Source organism: Macaca nemestrina, chromosome 1, assembly GCF_043159975.1.
Source record: "Macaca nemestrina isolate mMacNem1 chromosome 1, mMacNem.hap1, whole genome shotgun sequence".
Lineage (NCBI taxonomy): Eukaryota > Metazoa > Chordata > Mammalia > Primates > Cercopithecidae > Macaca > Macaca nemestrina.
This window is the reverse complement of record NC_092125.1, coordinates 85,314,977-85,335,957: the sequence shown is the minus strand read 5'-3', so window position 1 is coordinate 85,335,957 and position 20,981 is coordinate 85,314,977. Positions and strand designations below refer to the sequence as shown.

Sequence of the window (20,981 nt, the reverse complement as noted above, 5' to 3'; positions counted from 1 at the left end):
TATTTGAACGATTTAACCAAATAAAAGATGAGACAGCTACCTCTAAAACTTTTTAAAAGTTAAGAGAAGGAATATGAGTAAACTTAACCAAATGGCTTAGAAGCAAGGAGTAAGAGGTAGTGTTAGGGCCGGGTGTGGTGGCTCATGCCTGTAATCCCAGCACTTTGGGAGGCTGAGGTGGGCGGATCACCTGAGGTCAGGAGTTCAAGACCAGCCTGGCCAACATGGCTAAGCCTCGTCTCTACTGAAAATACAAAAATTAGCCAGGCATGGTGGCATGTGCCAGTAATCCCAGCTACTACAGAGGCTGAGGCAGGAGAATTGCTTGAATCCAGGAGACGGACGTTGCAGTGAGCTGAGATTGTGCCACTGTACTCTGGCATGGGCAATGGAGCAAGACTCTCTCTCTCTCTCAAAAAAAAAAAAAAAAAAAGTGTTGGGGTTGGAGAAACAATATTTTTTTTAAATGAGGTTGAAAAATAGACAAATAGCAATGATTATGAAAAGGAACTGTGTGAGATCTAGCGTCCAGTGGAACTTAAATGGCATGAGTTACCCTCCAAATCAGTAATTCTCTATAGTCAAGAAAAAGAGAAGTAGGTTTAATCAAAAGTTAGGAATTAGCGGAAGATTGCAGTTGTAAGGTGTTCAACATGTAAATAAATGTGTTCAACATGTAATGTGTTCAACATGTAAATAAAAAGCAAAGTTAGAAAAAAGAGATTGTCATATAAAATTCCAGATAACTTAAAGTCAGTTTACAAGAAGTTGATTTCCAAAGTTAATAAAACATACTGGACTTCACAGTTTCTTGGAAATATGCATAAACTAAGATCTCTGAGCTATGGTAGATACTAAACCAGCACTAGTTGAGCCCTGTTAGCCTAGGCACTTAACAGATAATACAGTTTTCTTTATTGTTACCATTTAAGTATCCTTTTTGTATTCTAAAAAAGATAATCTTCATTCATGCCAATTTATTCTCTATACTACATACCAGGTAATTAAGTAAAAAGATTGCAGTCACTTGTGATCAAATAATTTTAGAAGGACACAACCCTTACTATACAAACATTCTTAAAATAATTTCCAAAACCATTTTTCTTTAACAGGCAATAAAAATATTTACATTTACATAGAGCCTAGGAATATGTAACTGTCCCTAGAGTGGACAACTTCTTACAATGGTTTTATTGCATCTCCATATTTTCTTTTGCTTGTACTCCAAAGACAACCTCCCATCTAAGAGAAGAGAGCACCAAGCCTCGTTTAAAGGGCCTCATTAAGATATATATGAATTTGACTCCTCAGGAGTTTACATTCTAAGAGATACTAAAGCAGCTCAGGAGTTAAACATGTCTGCTGTATGCATCAGATACATACTGATTTACCTGAAATATACTTTCCTCGTAGCTTCAGTGACATGGATTTTATCTGAAAACTGCCAGCCTGCACAAAGACAAATTGTCTTCCCCAAAGTCTTTTAGAATACACTTGTGAGCATTGCAAATTTCGACTCCATTTTTTTTCTTTGTGCAGTATGGCTTTCTTTATACCAGTGGTTTTCATTCTTCCTGAGAATAGGACCTCTTTTGTAGATTTTTGTAGATATGCTAGACTCCTCCCTTCACCTTCTCACCGCTTGAGGGAAGTGTAAGAAATGCAGACTTTTTCTTGAGAAATTCTAAAGTGTGGAATTTGTCTTACTAAATATAATTTGAAAAGTTTCTATCTAAAATTATAATTGTATCATCAGCTAGATAGCCTTAAGGCAGTAAGTAGAAATTGGGTTTTGGTAGTTTAATCTCTCTTTGTTATTTTAGTGATCATTTTAGAAAACAGAAGAGCTTAATTACAATATAACCCTGATTTTTGCAGAATATCATACATTAAACTTTCTAAATTTAATATACTTCAGTTTTAAGAATGGTATGTTGTTTTTATGATGTAAAATGACGGAATTCAGTTAATGAGAAATCTTATTATTTAGAAAACCTCACCCATGTGTGCATCTGTGTTAATTGTTAGATTTAAAGAATGTTAATTCTGTGTTTCAAGGGTGAAGTTTTACTAATTTATCAGCTATTTAACTTGGACTTTTGTAAACTTCACCAGCTCTACCATGTACATAAAAAGAACAGTTCCATAAACCTCTTCCCAGTTGCTGACAGGTAGTATACTATGGTAGACCTTTTCAAAGAAATTATTTAAGACTATCTTTGAATTTCCTATCACTTATTTCTTTAGGAAGCTTTAAAATAACATATATTGCACTGAAGCTTTTTTGTTTTACTTTTGTACTTTGTCTTTACGTATTCTAGGGTCAGCGATGAAAAGGATGCACGAGGGTATCTTCAGGCCTTAGCTTCTAAAATGACTGAAGAATTGGAGGCATTAAGAAATTCCAGCTTGGGTACACGAGCAACAGTAAGCTTCTATGATTTTGCATGGAGGCTCATCATATTAGAAAAAAGAGACTTAAAAAACACTATAATAAATCCAGTTACTTGTATCAGTTTGTTTAGACTTTGAGCCTACTAAAGAGTTTTTTATGAGAAAACGATTAGTTTGGGTCTTTTCCAGTTTAGAAAAACATAACACACAGCTGGTTAACTGTAATAATTTAAATGTTAAAAATAGGATGGAACTAAAAACACAGTCATTATTTCATAGGATATGCCCTGGAAAATGCGTCGTTTTGCGAAACTGGATATGTCAGCTAGACTGGAGTTGCAGTCAGCTCTGGATGCAGAAATAAGAGCCAAACAGGCCATCCAAGAAGAGTTGAATAAAGTTAAAGCATCTAATATCATAACAGAATGGTAAGATTGAATAATATAGTCCCACTAGAATAATTTCTGAGTTTGTCAGAGTCATTTGTGGAGAAGTTATATGTTTAGTTTCCATTGCTTTCTTTTAGAAAAATGATGGCCAAATATGTTACGAAAATAGATGCTTTCAAAAATAGATGAAAATAGATGCTTTCAAACCTTGTAGATAGTGATGAGGTTTTAATATAGCCTTGTTTTCCTCTGGCTTGTCCATAAAGTAGAATTAATAGTATTAAATAATAATCCATTATTTACTTTTCCTCTTATTTATAAAATTTAGTTGACTCAAATTTTATTAAACCTAAAATTCTCTCATGTTTAGGAATATTATATTTGTATAAAAGTACAATGTATGGTGAGAACAAAATATAATCATTTGAAAATTGTGGCCTCTACCATAGGTCTTTTAGGTGTTTTATAAATGAAAATTCTATTGATGGCACATTTCACAATGGTATAATATCTTCTAAGTATAATTATTATTTTTCATGTTTCCTTATGTATTTAGAAAAAGTATATCCCACAGTCTCTGAAGCAGTTAGCTAATGAACACATTTCCTCAATTCTTGTCAACACTAGAGTGAATCATACTCTGAATACATAAATGATTCACAATTAGATTGATTATAAACATGGTTCAAAATAAGTCAGTTTACGTGACATAGAGGAACAATAGAAACTTCACATCACAAGTGAAACTACAAATATGAAAATCCATTGACTGCTGAGAATATCAAAAGTTCCAAAAGCCTGAAAAGAAATGCAGGCCCATGAATTCAGTTTTTAATGGTGTATATTCATAGTCCTTAAACTGCAATTGTTAATCTTTTTAATCATATCAAAGGCCAGATACATGATACCTCTGTCGGATTATAAACTTTTGGTTTATAAGCTTTTTGCTATAACTAGTGCAGACATTGTATGTTTTACTTAAATGTGCTTACGTGGCATTGAGGAGGGGAAAACTTTTCCTGGAGAAAGTGAATTTGATCCCAGCGTAAAGAGCTAATCAATGTCATTCTCTGTGTTGTGATTTGAAATAAGTAAGATCTTTTCTCCTTACACCTAGGACATAATGAGTTTACATATTGTTCATAAGTCAGGAAGATGAGCCAGTTTGAAAAATTATAAACTTACTCCTGTATATGCTCCACTTTCATGGTTGCCTGTAATGATATAATATCTAACAAAGTCTAACAGAATTCTAAAATAAACCTTTGATTTTATAACATTTTTAAATTTAATAATTTAGTTCAGGGTCAGCAAATGTTTTCTGTAAAGGTTCACTTAGTAAATATTTTAGGCTTTGATTAGCCTCCATCACAACTTCTCATCTCTACTATTGTAGTGTAAAAGCAGCCATAGTTAATACTTAAATGAATGAGATTGGCTGTGTTCTAGTAAAACTGTTAATCTACATGAAAGTAGGTAGCAGGCTGTATTCGTTCTTCCTGCCGTAATTTACAGTCCCCTAATTTACCATGCCTGACACTTAAACCAAGTAAGTTTGGCTACATCCAAGATGGCTCAGTAACCAGCAATAAAAATGACATTTTTCCTTTTTTCTCCTTATTTAAGTAAACTAAAAGATTCAGAGAAGAAGAACTTGGAACTGCTCTCAGAAATCGAACAACTGATAAAGGACACTGAAGAGCTTAGATCTGAAAAGGGTATGGGAGTGTGTGTTTGCCTTACTCAGGACTTACTATTATGTTATAAATATGTTTTATTACAGAAGAATCAGTTCATTGCATAGGTGGGAGAATTGTTGACATAAGCAATTCTGGCACTCATTTATGAATACATGTGTGTATATATGATGCATGTGCGTACACACACATTTGGAAGACTGGCCTCTGAGTCATTTTGTTTTACTTAATATGCATTGTTTAAAGATTTCATAGTAACAGAAAAAGACACTTTGCCATAAATTTGATTTTTTTTCAGTGCCATGGACTACTTCATGAATAACATTTTTGTGATTGGAAAAAAAATTTTATTTTATAATGTACTTTATAATATTCTCAAATGCTATAATATGAGGTTATCACTCTGACAATGGCAATGTGTGTTAACATTCAGTAAGGGTACTTGAACAAGTATTTCTTAGCACTTTTTATGTGCCTAGATGTATAAAAATTTGGGGGGGGATACACTTTCAGGATAGTTGAGGAAACAATGTATGAAATAGCTAAAGATTAATCTAGTATTAATGGAGCAATTCAATAAGGAAAATTTGGGGGGGCATTTTAATGTCTTCTTCCAGTTTGACACTTAAATTGCTTGTCCTGTGGGATATCCCGGATTTATTACCATTTTCTTGAAAACTTTACTTGAACATTTTTCCATTCATGTTAAAGCTTAGTCAGAGTGCTTGATAGCTGTATTACATGAACTTCTTAAACTTTCCTTAATGTGGATGTTAAGAATGTGAAGATTTAATAAAAAGAAATATAGATATTTTTAAAATAAAGGGATATCTTATATGCATTTATTGGAAATTGATTTTTCTAACAACGGCCATCACTGAATACCGAACTCGTTAATGGGCTTTTTATTAGGTCTAAGTACTTCTCTATCATTTCTCAGCCATGCAACACAGTGAGATAAAACTGGTGGAGTCTCTGCATCTGCATGTAAAATGATGGAGAACAGCGAGTAATCACATAAAGAAGCTAACATGAAAAAACCTTTATAGATAGTTGATGCTCAATAAATTCTTGTTGATTGAATTTCTTAATTAACAAGAAAAGGAAGGAGCCCAGAAAAAGTGAATAGTAATTCAGATTAGGAGCACAAGCCATCATGCCAAAATGAAAATCAAGCTAGGTTTTAATTAATGAAAATTGGAAGGGAGATACATTATTTAATGATGAAAAGAAAAAGAATACATAAGACATGGACAACTTGTGGCCGCAATGGCAAATAGGAGAGAGACTAGTGTAGAATATGACTTGCACGCCAGATGACATTGATTGTATCATTTTTAGAGTAGACCTAAACTTGAAGGAGACTTAAGTTTATCACATTATGAAGGCATGTTTACCACATTTTTTAAATTTGGATTTTGAATATTGCAGAACAAAATTTTATTGTATAACATAATGTATGCTACTACTTCAGTAATATAATGTGATATTTACATTATGAGGGCAAGGATGTTTTTAATGCTTCATTTACTGTTATGTCCCCAAGTGTCTAGAACAGTGTCTGGCACACTTTCAATATTTGAATGAATTTCTGAACATATTGCCTTACCTGATAACTATGTTATCAGTTATTAGATAGTCTTAGATAGTAATACTAATAGATGTGTTATTAGATAGTAATATGAAAAACACAAATCAGCTGATGTCAATTCCTAAGCATATGGAAGTAAAAAATGTGGGATTGGCTGTTTTCTGGTTTTTTTCTACCTGGTATTTTTATTTGTATGTTTTAAGAATTATTTGGGAAATTGTGCATTTAAAGTTAATGCTACAGTCAAGAGATATGTATGAATTTTTAAAAATTCATCTGAGAAAAACTGGGGTTTGGAGTCTTCATCCTGTCAATAAAAAAATACCTGAAGTCAGATTGACAGCTTTTTTGTAATTAAGTGTATTTGTTTTATCAATGCATTAATTTCTTATAAAGGATTTTTGTATTAGTGCTTACTCTATGCTTTGGTAAGACTATTTCAAAACAGAAGCCTGTTTGGTGTTAAATTAGCTTAGAAAAATCAGATATAAACAGACTCCTATTTTTAAATTCTCTCAAGCCTACCAAAAGATTTAAGGTGTTTTTTTTATTATTTACTATACACAAAAAGAAAGAAACTCAGTAAATTAAATAAGCGTTTCATGGAAACTGATATAATTGAACTGTTAAGTGATATTCTTGGAAACACTAGTGTATTTTAGTTTTGTTTAAATGTCGAGTTAATAATAGTGATCAGGTTTGAAATACAGTAGTTTGTGAAATGCTTTTAATAGATTCAGACAGGGAAGGTTATCCATTAAAATCAGTTTTAATTGTTGTAGCCTTAAAAAAAGTTGCTGCTGTCTTCTAGGTATAGAGCACCAAGACTCACAGCATTCTTTCTTGGCATTTTTGAATACGCCTTCCGATGCTCTGGATCAATTTGAAGTAAGTATTAAACATGCCAAATATCCTCTGGGGTCAATTTAAAATTCACTTACAATAAAACCGTTTTATTGCTTCTCACATGAGAGGACCTAGAATCTTAAATAAACAAAAACATATTAGCAGAGGAATATGTTCTGCTTTCTTATGGAGACTATAATCCCACCTCTTTTTAACAAAACATCTAAGAAAGATCTAATCATGAGAGTCATTATAAGATTGAAAAGCAATTTCATTTCCCTTAAGAAACATTAAGAGCAGAACAAATCCCAACTTTTGAAATAATTTGACAATTTTTTTTATTCTCCAAAGCATAGTGCCACAATAAAAAGTGAGAAAATGTCAAAGCTGACAATAAGGTATTGCTGATTCTTATTTCAAATCAATTCTTCTTTTAAAAACTATACAGTAAGAAATGCTTTTTGTTAAAAGGTATTACATTGACCCTGTTAGGCAGATCATACAGTAATGAAATTGTGATTATGTAATTTGATAATTTCTTAGTATTTAAATTCTTTCCTTTAAAAAAATCAGCTTACTGTTATCAAGTATATTTTTGTCTCAGTAAATTTAAGTGTGATTATATCTTTATTCAACAAATAATAATCATGTAGCTTTGTGCAAGGCACTGTTGTAAGTGCTCGAGATACAGTAGTAACCAAAATAGACAAAGTACTTCCCACTAGAACTTACATTCCAGTGGGAAGATTTACAAGCCTCAGGAATTCCATTGCTTACTTTTAGTTGTTACTTCAAAAGTACTTACATTTAATTTGATTGTTAATTATTTGTCATGAGCTTCATTTTATTACATTTTGGGCACAGTATATGAATTGTGTTTCGTTCCTTTAGGAAAAGGAAAAAGAATCACTCTTTTAAAAGTAATTAATGAATCTCTTAAGTTTCTCAAGAACAATGATAGTGACTGCTTTTCTCATTTATTTATTTGAATTAATGTCATTTGCCTTTCAATTGTTTTACAAAATTTTTGATTTATTATTTGTTCTTATTAAATTGCTTCATCCATATTTTCTATTTTTTTACTGCTGTATTCGTTAAATAGGATTCCTTTTCTTCTTCCTCATCTTCACTGATTGATTTTTTGGATGACGTAAGTCTTTGATTTTCAAACCAATGCATCCTTCAGTAAAAAAGATCAGTGAATTGATTTGAAGAATTTGCCTAGTAATGCAGTCAGTTTTAGAAATACCACATTTGAAAATTTATGTGAGCCAAAATATGCTTCTTTATTATCTTAAATATAATGAAAGATTTATCAGTATTAAACATAATGAAGTAAAAATTTACTTTGAAAAATGCTTTGACTTGTAGAATCCCAGTATTTTCAATCTTTGTAAGAATTCTAAAACTAGAATGCTTATTTATTGGTTTATATATATGTATATATAAAAATAATTGCTTATTTTTATTTTTCCTGGTGATTTCTATTTTACTTTTCACTTTTCTTTTCAGCACTTTACTGTTTAATTTCTATGTGGGTTAAAAATAAACCTCTGATGGTATAATCAAAAAAGTTACTTTTAATTAATTTCTCCAATAGGTTTTATTGTATGCCAATAATAGAGTACTGATTTTAAAATAAATCAATTAAAAATTCTGAAATTCTAATTCTGAAAGAATTTCTTTTCTGATGTGCAAAGTGATTTTAGTTAACATATGCACTATATGCACTATAAATTGACTGCATTATCACTTTCTCTCCTGAATTCTATCAATTTAATAATTTAGAAGTTCCTGTTAAATGTGTATCATTCATTCTCTTTACTTCTGGAATAACATTCTCTCTATTCCACATTAAATGGCACAGTAATTCTTGTCCTAAAGCATTTATTATCCTGTTGAACATTAATCTTTAGAGAAATGGGGAAATAAAATGTATTCAAATGCAAATACTGTGCATAGAACTGTTTCTAAAACCAGGGAAGATTTTTAAATGTTTCATTATTTCTGTTTTGTTAGGATACTTATAGTCAGAAGAGTAGTTAGCATAATACTGTGCTAAAGGAACTTCTTAATCTAGATGTTTAAAAATTATGCAACAAAAAAGTGATTTTGAATATGTTTGGAATATTTATACTGAAGTTTGCACATTTTCATAAGTGTTTTGCTATTCTCGAAACAAATAATTACTTTGGTTAATTCTATAGTGTGATGAAAAGAGAACTCTCCTCATGTACAATGGTATTGCATGTTATAATCTGCTCAGGATATTAAAAATACTTAATATGATATTTTCATACAGATACTATTCACCTTAAAAAGAAAGGGAAGGAAGTTTGAGTAAATTATTTTAGTTGTTCTTTCCACTAGAAAATCTTTTTATTTCTAACAAAGTCCTCTCCATCCCTTTTCCTGTCACACACACAAAAATATATATATATATATATTTGGTTGTAAAACCTAGGAGCAGTATGTATTTTGGCAAATGCATGAGGTCTTCTCAGCAGATCTTTCAGGAATACACACCCCAGCCAGGTCCTCAGCTTGTTTCTGCTCTCACAGGCACTCTGCCACTGCTGCCACCCACCTGTAATGCCTGAGTACCCCACAGCCATTTCCCAGTGTTACTTTTTCTCCAGAAATATCCTTTCTCATCCTCTACCCTCTATTAATGCAACCATGAGCTCAGTACAGACATAAAAGTAAATTTTATTGCACTGCAAGGAAACTCCTAGTATAAAAGAGCTGAGCTCACAAGAGCTGCCAAATCTTTTATTTATATTCCACCTCCTAAAAGGCATGATTTCCCACTCATGTGCTTTCTAAGCTCCATTCTCCCAATTTATTGGTTAAGTGCATAAGTAGGCACAAATCCTGCCTGTACAACTTTCTAGGTGTATGGTTTGGAAGAAATTAACCTTTCTACATCCTAAGTTTGCTCATCAGACAAATAGTAATAATAATAGAACTAATATCATAATGTTGTTTGAAGATTTAAAGAAACAGTGTATGTAATGCCATCAGTAATAATGTACTTATTACTCTTAATAAGCTGGTTCCCTCCCTTTCTGTATTCTCTTTAGCTTCTTGTCCATCAGTTCAGTTTCACTTAAATACTTTCTTAGCTCTTCGTCACTCAGTCATCTACCCACCACCAATATTTTATGGTACAAACTTCATGTTTCTCTTTAGAGTTTGTACCTATGATCTCCCTTCCCAGAGTTACTATTCATTCATTTGATCCTCAGAGTCATACCAGAATGATGAACAGCAGTATTCAGTCTTTGACATACTTGAGTTCAGCATCCAAGAGATTTCATATAATGCTCAAGTTCTTCTGTAGCTCCTTTTCTGCTAGGCACTTGGATATTTTTTCTTTTTTTTTTTTTTTTTTTTTTTTTTTGAGACAGTCTCATTCTGTCACCAGGCTGGAGTACAGTGACACAATCTCAGCTCACTGCAGCCTCCGCGTCCCGGGTTCAAGCGATTCTTCTGCCTCAGCCTCCCAAGTAGCTGGGACTACAGGTGCATGCCCCTGTGCCCAGCTAATTTTTGTATTTTTAGTAAAGGTGGGGTTTCACCATGTTGGCTAGGCTGGTCTCAAACTCCTGACCTCGTGATCCACCCGCCTCAACCTCTCAAAGTGCTGGGATTACAGGTGTGAGCCACTGCAGCCGGCCACACTTGGATTCTTAAGGAGCACATCAACTCTCTGTTGTTCTCTGTGCCAAATATAGTTATATTGTGCTTGACGCTTATATGCCTGCCCTTTGCAGTAAGTAAGGCTCTAATGAGTAGTACACATCCTCCTGGACATTCTTTTTTGTTTTCTGTCTCATTGCTATAAAGGAGATTATGTTGAAGACCTAAAGTTTGAATTGCAGCTGGAGCTTGTAGATGTAGAAGGGAATAAAGCTAGTATTAAGCAAAATTGCAGGAATCAGGTCCTTTGGTGTCAACATATTATCATTCTTCTCCCTCTGTCTCTGGGAACCCAGTGTTCTCATGCTGCCCTCTGATTTGTTGGAGCTTTACCACCGGTGCCTTTCCTCCTCCAAAGTTACCTTCTTTACTCCTACTTTTACCCTTTCACACAGGCCTCTTAAAAGTATAGTTACTTTATTTAAAACAATACAGTTTTAAGTTAAAATGTTCCCACCCCTAATTTTTCTTCCACATGTTTTGCCTGTTAACTTAAAATTCAAATGAATGCTGGAATTTTTGGCACAGTGGGAAGATGTTCAGAGCAAGATGCTTTCCTTTTTAAGTCACATTGTTTGGCCAGTCCTTGTATGTGTAAGAGTAGCTTTGAAGAAAAGGAATATATGTAATACCAGTCATTCCCTTCCCTTTGGGAAAATGAAAGGAGGCAACAAGGCAGAACAGAGTATATTCTCAACACTCTCTGCTGCTCTAACTTGGGGGAATGTAAGCATTTGGGCTTTTCTACATGTAGAATCATAGAGTTTTAAAGGAGAAAAACCTTAGAAAATATTTAATCCAGTTGTTTTAACCATTATGGCACTCTTCTGTTCTTAAGAGTGGATAGGTTTCTCTCCCATTTTTGAGTGACTTTTTTAAAGTTCTCAATCTTTGGGGATTAGGACAGTGTGCTGATACATTGTTATGTAAAATATTCTTTAGGACACATAAAGAAGGGTTTGAGTTATTTATTTATTTATTTATTTATTTATTTATTTTGAGTCGCAGTCTTGCTCTGTCACCCAGGCTGGAATGCAGTGGCACAATCTCGGCTCACTGCAAACAAACTCCGCCTCCCAGGTTCACGCCATTCTCCTGCCTCAACCTCCCGAGTAGCTGGGACCACAGGCGCCCGCCACCATGCCCAGCTAATTTTTTGTATTTTTAGTAGAGACAGGGTTTCACCGTGTTAGCCAGGATGGTCTCGATCTCCTGACCTTGTGATCCACCCGCTCCGGCCTCCCAAAGTGCTGGGATTACAGGCGTGAGCCACCGCGCCTGGCCGGGTTTGAGTTAATTTTAAAAGACATTGAGACTACTTTGATAAGTGGTCTCTTGAGAAAGGCATTTCCATTCAACCTATTAAGAAAGCAGTAGAACAGAGATACCAAGATCCCTTCTGCTGTATAAATTATTCCCACTTCTACCCTCATATTTTCCTTCAACCATACATGCCCAATCCTGGACTGTCTAGTCCACATTAGCCCCAGCCCCTTTCTCTAGGTAATAAACAGGGTGAGGAACAAATGGAGCTCAGCTGCTTAGATTTTCCTGTTTCTCTCCCCAATCTATTCCCTTCATCCCAATAGTAACAGATCCAGGGATCATCACACCAAGCTTGTAGCAACTTCCTATACTCTCTTCAGTTCATTTTCTTTTCAGCTGAACCTAAAAAAGCTTGGCTTCAGTAAATTATAGATAATACTAATTACAATCATATAAATTAGCTGCTTGCTCTTTATATTTGAGAAACATATTGTCATATATTAAATATGTGCTAAGTAAGTTTTGAATTTGATGAAATTATAATTCTATACTTTGTTCATTTAGTCCTAGTTCACAAAAATAGAAATTGCCCATTTGCCTGGCAAATGAGAATGTACTCAACTTGCTTTTTCAGAGTTGTCTTGCTCTGATATACTGATGAAAGAGTAAATCAAGGATTAAGCTCTGGAATATAAAGGTCAGACACTAAGAAACAGAGACAGTGTCTATAGCCTAACTGTCTGGTCCCCCTAATATTGTTTTCCATTCAGCAAGTAGTCTGACAATATTGACAGACTGAGTTCTGGACTTGGTTTTAACCTTGTATAACATCTTACTAAGATGCTTCAAAATATTTAATTTCAGTCATGGCTTCTAACTTCTTTAATTTATCTCTTGATTTAACATTGTTTTATCTTCCAGTTTCTTTTACATTCTGTTACAATCAGTTACAGAAATCTGAGGCTTGGCAGCATAGTTTCAGCGATACTTGGGGGGATGGTCAATTCTATGTGAGAATTGGTAGGAAATATAATTTTAAAAAATACATTTTAAAGATTTTTAATCCTATGACCAAAATCAGACCTAGCTTCTTTGGCATTCCTGAAATTTGCTCATTCAATTCTTGTTTTCACAAGTTCTATCCACATATTCACCACAACCCTACCTGAAGATTGTATATTTCAGAAAGTTACATGCATTTTTTCCTCAACTTACGCAATATATTATGTTGAATATAATTGTATATATTATATATTTTATCGCATATATAATATATTTAGACAATCTAAAGGGAAAGACATGATTATGTAGTCCATTTCTTCTTTGGCATTTTATTAAATAAGACCTCTAGGATTAATTAATTGAACCTTAAAAATTATTAGCCAAATTATATACTCCTGAGATTATTTCTTTTGGTTTCTCCTTATGTGCATACCTTCATATTCAGTCTTAAAGTTTTCGTGGCAAGTCATAGACCTGTATATGAAATACATGTTTTAAAGTGGTATTTGGTTGCACATTAAGACAAGGTGTTGGTTTACAGTGTTTGCCATGAATTCAATTTCAGTGTTTATAAAAAACCACAGTGTGTGTAGGTATATATGAGGGAGAAAGTGTGTGGGTGTGTTTTCTTCTAACTCACTTTTTCTGTTGAAAACATAAAAATTAGACAATTTCTAGGTAAACACTTTGGTAAGAAATCATTGCTGTGGTGATAGCATCATTATTAGCTTTAAATGATATTAGCTTAGAAAATGTGTTGTCCTTCATTTTCAAAGATAGTTTCAGGATACATTTTAACTTGTTTTAGTGTAGTGATAATATATTTATTTTGAGATATTCATACTCTTTTTCATGGTTTTAGCACACTCCAGACTCTAGTCTTAGAAGTAGAGATAGCCAAAAAAGTTTTTTTTTTTTTAAATGTTAAACATTTTAGCACTTTTTACATGGGTAGTAATATACTGGGCATAATGGCTACAAAGACAAAGCAGATGTGGAAACAGACCTCAAAATGCTTATTTTATAATTAGAAAAATAATTATACAGTTACGCACTATGCAATGTGGAAAGCAATAAATGCCATGAGAAATACCTAGCAATAAATGCCATGAGTACTATGGACGTTCAGAAGGATTCATTCAATATTTATTGAGAATTTTTAAGTTTAAAGGCTTATGCTAAGCATAATACAATATTTCCTGCCCTTAAGCATAATATTTCCTGCCCTTAAGCATAATACAATATTTCCTGCCCTGACAGTCTAATGGGAAAGACAAATATATAACCAGATAACTATAACACCATGTGGGAAATACAGTAATAAAAGATAAAGATTGTATATCATGGGAATACAAAGAAGAGAGATTTCAGATTGAACCCAGGAGGATCCAGAAAAGCTTACTAAAGGAAATAATGCCTGAGCTGGGTCTTCACAGATGAGTATGTTCAGCAAAATCATAAAAGAACTACATACGAGGATTATATTCTAGACAGGCAGAGCAAACTTGTGGGGAGAGGGAGCAGGGAGTTACGGGGTTGTGGGCAGAGGGAGATTTCAATTTAGTTTGAATTGTCCCTTGCTTGGCAAACAAAAAGGGTGAGGAAGGGATTGAGAAATGAGTATGAAGACACTGGCAAAGGCCAGAATGAGGGTCTGTGTTTCTCAACTTTATACTTCATATTACGGAGCTTAGGTTTAAGCAGTCCCATATGTAATAATTATTAAAAGATTTAACAGAAGGGAAAAGTGACAGCTTCATTTTGGACAAGTTAAGTTTGAGATTCCTAAGGGACATCCAGTTGGAGATGTCCAGCAGACAGTCAGATACTTAATATATGCGTCAGGAGTTTAAGGAAGAGGAGTGAACTGGCAACAGAGATTTGGAAATAATCAGAGTTGAAAGTGGATGAGATTCCCCAAGGGACAGGTTGTAGCAGTGAGCCAAGGACAGAAACCTGGAATCTCCATTGAAGAAAGGGTGAAGGAATAGGACTCCACAAAAGCGAAGAAAGAGCAATAGTTGAGAAGTATGCTGTTTCTCAGGAAAGTACCTGTCAGAAAAACTAGAGGAGTGGAGAATATTAAGGAGGAGAATGGTCAGTGTGATGGTTTGGCAGGGGTGGCTGGTCAGATAGGACAAACCGGAAATACTGACCTGCTGAATATCAGATCAAAGCGGAATCTGAATTGCACTGTATTAGAAATTAATTGAAAGTTTAGAAAGTACAGACAGCGATTGTATACCATTTTTCAGAAGTCTGGCTGAGGAAGTTTGAATCCTGGCCCTACCACTTAATAGTTTTATAGCCTTAGGCAAGTTGATCCGCCTTCATCTTTAAAATTAGGATCATAACTCCTACCTTACAGGGTTTCTGTGAGAATTAAAATAATTCATATATGTAAAGAATTTTGAAAAGGATCTGCATATACTCTGCACATAATAAATGTTATTATGATTATTAAGGAAGAAGGGAGAGATTAATTGATAGCTAGAGGAAGAGTTGGAGTTGATTTGTTTATTGTTTCGTCGTTTGGTTTTGGGGGCAAGAAGAGATGAGAGAGATTCTTCCCATTAATAACTGAGGAAAAGTAACTAGGTTTGAACCTGAGACTTTAACCTCCATAATGGAAAAACTTCTTTAGAACTCTCCAGGCCTTCTAATCCTGGTTTACTATTAACTCCATAGGACAGTGTTCAAGTTATCTTCCATTCCAGTTTCCTATGGAAAGAAATAATAGTTCTGGCCGGGCACGGTGGTTCACACCTGTAATCCCAGACTTTGGGAGGCCGAGGCAGGTGGATCGCTTAGGTCAGGAGTTCGAGACCAGCGTGGCCAACATGGTGAAACTACTAAAAATACAAAAATTAGCCAGGCATGGTGGTACGCACTTGTGATCCCAGCTCCTCAGGAGGCTGAGGCAGGAAAATCGCTTGAACCCGAGAGGTGGAAGTTGCAGTGAGCCAAGATCGCACCACTGCATCCACCTGGGTGACAGATCGAGACTCTGTCTCAAAAAAAAAAAAAAAAAATAGTAGTTCCTATTTACTTATCTGCCAGAGTTATTGTAACACTAATACTGAATTTTTGGTAGTGTTTCTCATTCTTGAACTTTTCACTTTTTTCTTAAATCTTCTATAACTCCTGTAGACCTAGTCTATAAGTTCCCTCATCTAGGTCCCCATGAAAATCTTGTCTGTCTCTCCTCTAGGTTCCCATCCAAACCTTATATGTATCTCAATGATAGCATTTGTCACGTTGTTGCTAGCATGATGTCTTCTCTACCAGTCTGTGAACTTCCATGTCTTGTTTATCTTTCAGTCCCTTGCGAAGTCTGCTTAGTATCCAACGTATTGTAAGCTCACAATAAACGTTAGGTTGGATTGAATGTTAGAAATTGCTGAAGTAGATATTTCATATTAGTGAAGCTCTACTGCTGGAGCATCACAAAAATATTTTGAGATAATTGTTACTTTTTTCCTAATTACTTAATTCTTTAATGTTAGGTGAAAATCCCTCTTTTGACTATGGCTGAAGTTGAGTCAGGATGGAGTATTGTTCAAATAACTTTTTATTTTAATATATTATCTTTAATTCTGAAATCCTAACTTAGGCCTTGTTATTTAAAAGAATCATTTTTGAAAAGAGTAAAAATTTAGTAGGTAAATGTCTAAGACCAGGCTAATTCATTATTTTATTAAATGTTTGCCAGCACTAAATGAGCACTAGATCCTTTTTGTTCTCATTTGTTCCAGTCTGCTACTGCCAACCTTTCCAGAAAAGAAATTGTCCGTCACTTGATGAAGCCTTGTGTGGGTCACTGTACATGGGCCAGTGAAAAGTTTATCAACCTTAGATGTAGTCCAAACAACTGTTTCTTTACCATCCTATCCTCTAGGTTTTCCTAAAAATACATGTACATTCAGCCTATCCAAAACGGTGGCCTTCTGTGTATGTTTATGTACTTTGTCTGTTAATACAATAGTAGTCCTTGAGAGTCTTATGTGTGTAAATATTTGTAACATGTTGTATTCTCCTTTCTTTGTTGAAGCGCTCTCCATCCTGTACTCCAGCTAGCAAAGGCAGACGTGTAAGAGACTTTTGCACTTTATGTACCCATCCTGAGACTTTACCCCTCTCTCATCCTTTTGCCTGTGATTGCTGAACCTGTTAATGTTTTTGTGGTATATTATTACATTTATTGCATGTTTGTGCTGCTGCTCCTGCTGTTGCTGTGCTGCTTTTATGTGTTTTTTTATTTTTTGGCTTTGGCCGCAAAGCTTTAGGAATGTTCATATAAATTACTACAACCAAACTACTAAAATGATAAGATATCTTTTTTATTTTGATCAAAGGGAAAAGTGATCCTAAAGTATGCCTTCTAAATTAGTCAGAGATAAAGTACATGGGCTCCTAAGAATCTGTTGTAAGCAAATGTGTAGATTGTTTCTTAGAGATTTTAATTATGTGGAAAGAAAACTTGATAATTCATGTTGTACAAAATTCAAAAATGATTTGGAATAAATTATACATCTTAATGATTGACTACAATTTTATGTAAATCAGTTCTGGAGAAATCTTGGGGTTTTTTCCTAATGTAGTTCAAAGGAATTTCCCAAAATATGTATCTACATCTGCGGAAATAATGTTAATAATAAATCCTTTCTATTCTAACATAATTCCAAGATTTAAAAAATATCAGTAACATTATTTATATATGTATTATTAACAAACTGTAAATATCTTCCTATACTAATGCTAGCTCCATGTTTCTCAACTTGAAATGAGTCAACCACTACCCCTGTGCTACAAGATTCTGACATGCCCAGAGTTGGAATTTTTCTACATCCCAACACTAGTCATATACACACATACATAACTCCCTATTGGAAAAGCAACAGGGTAGCTGACAGTGTTGGGATTTCATATACTATGTAAAATAGTAACATTAAAAAGGAAAGTCAGTGACAGATACAAGTTCGTAATGTTCACTGGTCATCTCCATGGAGATTGATCAACACTTTACATTCAGAATTCTTGGACTCGGAAAGTTCTAGATGAGGGAATTCTCTGGTTTGTGGTAGGCATGGGAAGCAGTTGGGGTGGCCTCCTGCTTCCTGTGGTTCTGTCTTTCTGGTATGGTGGAGGGTTGGTTGTAAAATAAACTTGAATAACTCTAATATAGCATATATAATATTTTCGGATTGCTGCTTAATAATGAATAAGCATTTCGGATACTTGTACTATGGCCAGTAGAACTGCATTCAAGTGATATCTCATTAATTATTGTGTTTATGGAAGATTACTAGTTCAACTGATTGCTTGATTATTTTGAAAATTGTTGAGACTTAAAACCATTAGATATTTGGATTTATCAAATGAATCTGAATATATGTTGATTACATTACATAACCTCTAGAAGGGAAAACCATATGTTCTGTGCCCAATTATATTAGGGTCAAATCATCAGCCTGTGAATTGACTAAATTTTTAACTACTTGTTTTTCTTAATAAGGTTATAATTTAGGATTTGTTTCTCTAATTTTATTATGGATTAATTTTGTCTCACTTGCCTTGCAGACATTCTGGGGCCTTGGCCACCTAGAACATTTTTTGTGAATCTTGAAATAAGAAATAATTGTGGAGGGAAATAGCTGTTATAAGGTCTCTCCTTAATTCTATGTCTTTATTCTATGGGATATGAATAAACTATAATTAACCATAATCTATTGACTTATAATTACATATGATTATTTTAAACATAGATATAATAAGCTTGGTTATCTGCTTTTCTGGCCTCCTTCAGTTTTTCTTTGGTTAAGCATCTGACAAAAAAAAGTCAGCCACTGAAAAGTAATAGTGCCTGTGAAGATGCTTGAAGAATTACAAATTACTCAGCTGTTAAATAGAAGCATCTCAGTGGCGTAGTGTAGAACCTCAGTGTTCCCTGGGACATCGATGTATTTCAGTAGGACACAAATAGTTACCATTCTTAACAATGGCCTCTGTTGTAACAGTAGCATAAGATTTTATGTTATATACCATGGTTTTAGACAAGAAAATGTGCAGTATTTTAATAAATATTTATGAAATGTCATATGAATGAGGTAGTATTACAAAAGAATGTTTCTTGCATTCTTTTTTCTAGTATGCTATTAAACCTCATTTACACTTTGAATACTTTTCTTTATAAGTAGTATTAAGTATAGTAGAAGAAAAACTTTTTATTGATGGTATTGTTAATGTCCAAATAGAAATGATGAGGGAGATTTCCACAGTGCTTTCATTAATAGTGAGAAACGCTGAATGTCTTATTTCAGATTGTTCCTTTAGAGTTTGGAGCAGAAATTTTATAGCCCACATATGGCTTAACTTTCTCTTATGTTTTGTTAGAATATTTGTAAATTCTCCAGACTAAATATTCAAATCAGTATATTGAAAATAACTTGAGAATAAATTTTCTTAAAGGGAAACAAGGTGCATTATATATAACTAGGAAGCTTACCGTTAACTGGTCATAACCTTTAGTCATTTGTTAGGATTTGTTCTAGAGCAATAAAATGTATTTACTGTTTTCCAAATGATATAGTACTTCTATAATACTGTTTTTGTATCATAAGCTCAGTTAACAGCAATAAATATATCACTGAAGATTTGAGTTTATACGTGTTCTAAAAACAAAATACTAAATTACCTTCCACTTTGTTTTCAAAATACTTCTAGCTAAAGGATAAAGAAAATTGATAGAGACTGGATTTTGGCCAGGCATGGTAGTTCAAGCCTGTAATCCCAGCACTTTGGGAGGCCGAGGCAGGAGAATCGCTCGAGCCCAGGAGTTCGAGACCATCCTGGGCAACACAGGGAGACCCTGCCTCTACAAAAAAAGTTTTATAAAAATTAGCCAGGCATGGTGGCACATACCCATATTCACAGCTACTCTAGAGGCTGAGGTAGGAGGATCTCTTCGGCTCAGGAGTTCAAGGTTTTAGTGACCCATGATTGTGCCACTGCCGTACATTGGGGGCAACAGAGAAAGACCTTGTCTCAAAAAAAAAAAAAAAAAAGAGAGAGAGAAAAGAAAAGAAACTGGGACTTTTTAACTTACAGTTTTACATTTAGCAATAACAAACAACTTGTTAAATGCAAGCTAATTTTTAGTAGGTTGACCATGTATAATCCATATCAAATCTTGGTGTTTTCTACTTTGAAACAAGGTTTCTTATGAGAGGGTTGTTACTTGTACAAATCTGTAATTATTTAGGCAGTAGAAAAGGCCTGTTGATACATATTCAAGATGAGTGGGTTTAGTTAATTTTATTATTTATGGGAAAACCATACTGTCCATAATTTGAGGAATTCTTGATAAGCAGGTCATCTAAAAATCAGTTCTGTGATCCTGAGGGGGGAGGAAAAACCTTTTTTAATGTACTACTGTAAAAATACATTTGAAGATCTTTTAGTAGAAAAATCCTAATAAATTCAGGGACCATTATGAACATTTTGCATTAAAATGTTTCACAGTGTGGACAGTACCACTAATATTCAGCTTTTCTTCTTTTTTAACAGAGCATTAAGTAAAAATGATACTCAAGTATAGTAGATGTTTCTAATGACTTCGTCAGAGTAACACCTTAAAGTATGTTTACTTAGGAAAAGAAAATTAGCTAACCAAAAAAAAAAAAGAAAAAATTGCATTTACTTAAAGATATTTCTTATATTGAATTTATAATATCTCTGCTATTTATGTATGTTTATTAGCTTTTGCTGCATTATTATACTTAATGCTATAGTATTTTAGCACATAAAAAATGATAAAAAGAATATTTTAACTTCTGTGACTAAAATATAATATTAATAATGATTATGTTTGTTTTTAAGGTTTTAAAATACTTCGTAATAAAATAACTAATGGTATTAATTAGTTGCTTTGCTGCTATACTATATCAGAGTCATTGACAATTCATTGTTAAACTGAATCATAGGCTATCTTTAAATGCCAGCATGTATTCACTGAATATTCTGAAAGTTTAATAGAATTAATTGCTTTTTAGTGGATAGAATAAGCCATTAATTATAAATGCATTGGTAAGCATT

At 33.7% G+C, this 20,981-nt stretch overlaps 1 protein-coding gene across 27 annotated transcripts in view; it reads left to right on the top strand.

Annotated features, from left to right (window-relative positions):
• The window catches only part of LOC105478710 (CDC42 binding protein kinase alpha), a 330,193-nt gene that overhangs the window by 237,378 nt on the left and 71,834 nt on the right, over positions 1-20,981 (top strand). For 13 of the 27 annotated variants that reach the window (XR_011614991.1, XR_011615009.1, XM_011736303.3 and 10 more), the window contains 6 exons: positions 2,322-2,427; positions 2,674-2,822; positions 4,410-4,501; positions 6,883-6,959; positions 8,020-8,067; positions 16,939-16,977. Coding sequence is in view for 25 of the 27 variants with exons in the window: in XM_011736303.3 (XP_011734605.1) it covers positions 2,322-2,427; positions 2,674-2,822; positions 4,410-4,501; positions 6,883-6,959; positions 8,020-8,067; positions 16,939-16,977 (511 nt within the window). In the remaining 2 variants the exon portion in view is untranslated. The remainder of the gene's footprint in view (positions 1-2,321; positions 2,428-2,673; positions 2,823-4,409; positions 4,502-6,882; positions 6,960-8,019; positions 8,068-16,938; positions 16,978-20,981) is intronic. The other 14 variants (XM_011736411.3, XM_011736395.3, XM_024792004.2 and 11 more) reach the window with 4 other exon arrangements.